This window comes from Trichomycterus rosablanca, chromosome 19 (genome assembly GCF_030014385.1).
Source record: "Trichomycterus rosablanca isolate fTriRos1 chromosome 19, fTriRos1.hap1, whole genome shotgun sequence".
Lineage (NCBI taxonomy): Eukaryota > Metazoa > Chordata > Actinopteri > Siluriformes > Trichomycteridae > Trichomycterus > Trichomycterus rosablanca.
The window spans coordinates 23,035,634-23,041,329 of NC_086006.1; the positions used below are offsets into that span (position 1 = coordinate 23,035,634).

Genomic DNA, 5,696 nt, shown 5'->3' on the forward strand with positions numbered 1-5,696 from the left:
ATTGCTCTACAACGACTGTGTTTGGTATATAATTAAATCATCGTTACAAGACTTCTTGGCGCCAAAATAAATAAAGTTTTAACCTCGCAAAGGCACATCCAGATGAGGTAGATAATAATTCTTTGTTTGATCCTTTGTTCTGTCCATTGTCTGTGATAACGATAGTCAAATTCCCTTTGTTTGGCCACACCCAATGTCGCCATTAATGTATTAGTTAATTCAGACTTGAAATAATAATAAAAACAAAGACAACAATAATAACAACATGACAGAATCAAATTAAAACAAGCCATTCTGTTAATAGAAAACACCAACGAGAGGTACTTTATTGAATATAATATTTTATTAAACATTACTTATTATTTCATGTGTAATATACATTTGGTGACTGAGTATACCTAATAGAGCAGATATTAAGTGTGACACATGGTGGAATCCATAAAGAATCAACATATAATAAAAATATTTGCTACATAAATGTCATAATACACGGCATATATAAAATGACAGCACAAGATCCTAGCAAAACATATCGAAATATATTGGGAATTTACAATACATACCACAACTCTTAATAAACAACACCTACCACAACTGCATTAAACATATACCTGTACATTTTTCCTAACAAGCCAACGTTCGTTTTATGTCAGGTTAAGCACATTTTGTATTCTGTAAATCCACGGATAAAAACATTATCCCAGTGTTTCCCAGCTCTTCATTATCAGTTCATCCATTTGTCTTGTATGTTCTTTCGTCGCTCTGCAGGCTGCATTCTCTGAGATCGCCAGTAACGTACACTGTCCTGTTCGCTGTTTGATTTTTTTACAGGTTAGTCAATACTGATAATAACAACAGAAGGTCAGCATGGAGACGAAGACGCTGTTATCCTCCGGCAAGAAGTTGCTCTTGGACACTTTGCAACTCTGGTGTCATACACCGCGCAACTCTATTGGCTATTGGCCTGTCACGTGACTCCAGGCTTCGGTCGCGTCGCCTTGGTAATTAAATGCGAGTGAGTGAACGTTACTTTTACTTGTCGTTTATCGGACAAACAAGATTAATAATTCAACTCATATAGTTAGACAAGCATTGTATTATAATGGAAACTGTATCATTCCACATATTAAACAACAGTAATAATATGTATGTGCCACATCCACTTTCTAATCATCAGCTTTTTTATTCAGCGGACCAACAATGTTACAGCAGCGTTTTGCAGCATGGCAAACCTTCACTCGACCATCACGGGGACGGTGAAGGCCACATATGGACTCTGCAAGACCATTCTTACATCCAGAAACTGTCTGAGCACTGTAGCGGCGTCAACTCTGCCAAGAATGGAATCCGACCTCATTGCATGACCCAGGTGGACCAAAACGATGACGTTTTAGTCAAAGCTAATGGAACAAGCAAGAACAGTGGCATCTTTTTTAAGATCTACCCCTGGATGAGAGAGGCGCAGTCAACCACAGGTCCTGATACACCAAACTTCTGTCAACCAGGTTTGAAACCGTTGCCATTTGTCATTGATGATTAAATTAGAAGGAAACTAATAAGTAAATCTCATATTAGATCCATCTTCCAGTCAATAACTGATTAAAGAATTACTGACAACAGTCAGTTAGTTATTAATTAGAGGACTGAAATGGTAATCAAACCTTTTATCAATTGGGTCATTATTTGATTCTCGTGGCAAAGTCTGTCCCACTTGGTGGCACTGTAAAAGGCTGTTATGATCAATGCATCAATCATTACATCGTTTTTTTTATTTTTTAAATATTCATTTATCTTATTTTCTCATTAGTCTGCAATACATTTTGACTATCATTGATGCTGAGCTTTTTAAAAATCTTCTATTTGACATTTGCTAAATGTTGGTTTAATGCAATATTTATTACTACTGTGTTTAGCAAGCTCACATTTTCATCACGTGTCACTGATTTGAAGATAATCTACTACTGTGATTTACTTATTTAAAGGTCAGTGATGTCATAGTTCCTAGCTGTCACACTCTGTCTAAAACATCAGTGACCAGTGAAATTCCATCATTCCATCCCTTAGTGTTAATCAGGGTTGCAGTGAGTCCACTGTCAGAAACACTGGGTGCAAAGCAGGAATACACTTCAGATTGGGCACTAGGCCTATATATAATCCCATAAACCTGTTATAAATAACTCAAACTTCTGTAAAATGTACATTTTAATGTATTGCAAGAGCATGTGGGACAGGCAATTAAGTAATGGAATGCTTAATTGTTTTTACCCACTGAAAATATTCAAAACACTATTATTAACCATTGCTGATATGCACATGGATTTTGATCTGTGGTATTACTCTGTCTCTCTGAAGATTAAATTGTGTGTGTGAATAAATACATTACATTTGCTTAACTTCATGTAAAAAACAAACCAAGAACCCTCACAGTATTTAATAATCATGGAAAGTCTACCCTTAGTGCTCATTGTGGGAATTTAACACAGGCCTATACTGTTCCAGTATAACTATAATTATAAGATTAGTGTGTGTCTGTGGGAATTTTTGACCATTAAGTAAAAAAAAGTATTTGCAAGGCCAGGCTTACAATCAACTTTCTTATACATCTCAAAGTTGTTTATTAAGGTTGAGATCAGGGTAGAGTTTCTTCACACCAAATTCATCAAACCATGTTTTTATCGCCCTAGCTAGTCATGTGGGAACAGGAAAATGCCTTTCTTACTGTTGCAAAATGTTAAAAGCATACAGTTTATTTTATTTAACTGATGTTTACACATTGGCAATGACAGTAGCTTAAACACCCTAACCTAACTATTATTAAGGATGCCTAAATACTTTGGCCGAATAGTGTACGAGCATTTAGGTGACAAAGTGAAAAAAGCACCGCCACTACATACTACTACTTACTACATACTTTTCTGCTATAAAATCGGAAAGAACACAATCTATATACAGGATGTATTTTCAGACCACAAATATCTATGTTTTCCCAGGCTTATCAACATGTAGCAGTGAGATCTTTACTACAGAAAGCACAAAAAGAAATGACAACAGCTCCAACAAGAAGCGTACACGTTCTGCTTTTACCTCCTCCCAGCTACTGGAGCTTGAAAAAGAGTTTTACTTCAGTGCCTACCTGTGTCGACCACGGCGCCTTGAGATGGCCTCAGTGCTAAAGCTCACTGACCAGCAGATTAAAATCTGGTTCCAGAACCGCCGCATGAAGTACAAGAAGAATTACAAAGGGAAGGTGACAGCTTGGCCATCATATTTAGGTTTCCCTTCTTCTGCAGGACCAGATGGTGCAATGGACACAGCCTCACACATGTTCCAGTATGTGAAACAGCCAACGTCCAGTGTAAAATGTACTCAACGCAACTTTGAGCCGATGCACAGAGATTGGTTCTTCTATACAAAGTCACCTGTACCTGTCACCGGCACAGCAATGGACCATAATAATGTTCCTGTGGCCACACCTGGAGATTCACTTTTAGTCTCAGGCCCAGACCCCTCTTTGCACAAGCAAAACAAGGGCTGGTATGACAAGTTATAGGTATGAAAAGTCAGAGTCAGATCTTCGATTATTCGTGCTTTGACTTAATTTATATAAAATCCAACAAAATCAGCCTTGCTTGTTAAAATTCCTGTTGCATGAGATTGGATTGCCATGCCATACTCCCTCTAAGCACACTCCTATACCTGCCAACATTTTAAGAAGAGACAGGATTTGTTGCCCTAAGAAGTTGATTTACAGGCAGATCATTGACTTTGTAGAGCTGCTGAGCCAAGTTCACTATCGTGGGCGAAGGGCCTGAGGAGAATTACATTACGTTATCAGCCAATATGCAGTGAAGCTGGGAGGGATTCCTCTGTGGATAAGCTGGAACAGACTCTGGGAAAAGTACAGAGATTTATTAAACATGGACGTGTGCCCACTTTTGAGAGTGAATCTTATGAGCACAGCTAATGCTTAGTTCAATGTAAGCACCCAACACTAGCATGTGCAGTTATTATTTTAATGTTAAATGTGAGAGGATAACGTATTGCCTTATGTATGTGTCAAACCATATTTATGCTCTTTAATTATACCACATGTAAGATGTGTTTTTGTTTTATTCCAGAACTTTAAATTAATTTCCTCCTGTGACTAAATTATTTGAAGAAGTAATGTTCAGTTAAAAAAATAACTTATTTGTGTACATAGATGGATATTGATAGATACTGTATGGTGTAAAAATAAATAGTCAGAGTTACACATCATAGCATACTGTGCATGGTGCATTAATGCAATGATATTGGAAGAACCGAGTTATCAAGCATATTTAAAATAAAAATTCAGTTACTTTCGTTGTTACACATTATTGTCACAGCTTATTAAATTAATTATAATATTACACAAATTAAACTTGAGCAAAACACAAAACATGTAAAACGTTTTTTTCTTCATGAAACAAAGTTCTTCAATACCTTGATCACTTGTGTATAAATTGTGTTTTGACTTAATAACCCATTGCACCAACTATAACAGCAATTACTAAAACTAATTTTAATTTAGACTTTCACAGTACTGTGGATACATTTTTAGCCCGCTCTTCTTTACCCTAATTCAGACACAGTGCTCAATTTGTGGGCATGAACAGATTATCAACACCATCTTTATTGTGTACTTTGACTATGCCGCTCCAAAACTTCACTTGTAAAAAAAAAAAAAGGATTTTTGTCCCACTGCATAAATCAGTGCCTCATATTCAGTTCGTGGACAGATTACCTTATATTCTCCTCTGGAATATTCTGACAGGGTGAAAATATTCACTTTCAAAATAACTACAAGTCATTAGGGTACTGACTCAGCAGAAAACACCCACACCAATAAATACACAATCCTCTTAGACAGGTGGTTTTATGTTCTTATTCTGAAATGCTATTTTCACTTTTTACCAGTTATACTAAGACCCTTATTTAAACTTGCAATAACATTTTTAACCACCACTGTACAAACAAGCTTGAAAGCAAATGTTAATAATACTCTAAAAATGTGTTTTTGGAATTATTTGTATGTCAGTTGAATATTACAAAATTAATAAATATATGTAGCAAAATCCAGAAGGTGTCATGCTCCTTATTGTGATTCCCAAGCAATCTTCAAAAAGATCCTTTTTTCACTAATGCACTGATGTCTCTGTGTTGATAAAGGTTTACTCTTTGTTTAAAGGTGGACTTTGAAAAATTTTTTTGCATCCAGCTATAGTGCATTTTTTTATTCTGTAAAACAATCTACATAAGCGTGCCCTCCCCCACCCCGCCTCTCACTCTCCTAACATTAATCATTCAGACAAGGCCTCTCTCTTTTTCTCTCTCTCCATCGCTGCAGTCGCTGAGTGGCGAACCCGCTGGGCATCAGCGCTGCCAGCTTGCTGCCCCCACCTTCCGCATCCCAATTCCAGGCCTGCTCTTCGTCAGTGAGCAAAGTGACACACCACAAGATTATACTCACACGTTTGTTTTTGTTTTTTTTCTCTATTATCAAAAACTTACATTAGTTACATTAGTAGTAGTGGTAGCATGGACAGGGAAACACTGGCGGGTGCCGTGCCTGGGTTTTTTGGGCCATAGCTCATTTTGATTAATTATGTTTAATTAAGGTGTCATTGTGAGTCATTTTAGAAAACCAAGCAAGGACTAGCAAAAACATCTCCTTT

The 5,696-nt window shown here is 36.9% G+C and overlaps 1 protein-coding gene across 1 annotated transcript; it reads left to right on the plus strand.

Annotated features, from left to right (window-relative positions):
• The first annotated feature begins 1,110 nt into the window (after nt 1-1,110).
• On the plus strand, nt 1,111-5,086 carry LOC134333165 (homeobox protein Hox-A3a-like). The gene is made up of 2 exons (XM_063015022.1): nt 1,111-1,505; nt 2,991-5,086. The coding sequence occupies exons 1-2, from the start codon at nt 1,145-1,147 to the stop codon at nt 3,548-3,550; spliced, it is 921 nt and encodes a 306-aa protein (XP_062871092.1). The 5' UTR covers nt 1,111-1,144; the 3' UTR covers nt 3,551-5,086.
• Nucleotides 5,087-5,696: the final 610 nt, after the last annotated feature.

Excerpts from the sequence above, each read along its gene's own strand:
- LOC134333165 (XM_063015022.1), top strand. The coding sequence starts at position 1,145 with ATGTATGTGCCACATCCACTTTCTAATCATCAGCTTTTTTATTCAGCG. Across the intron at positions 1,506-2,990 it reads ACCAAACTTCTGTCAACCAG|GCTTATCAACATGTAGCAGT; the intron begins GTTTGAAACCGT and ends ATGTTTTCCCAG.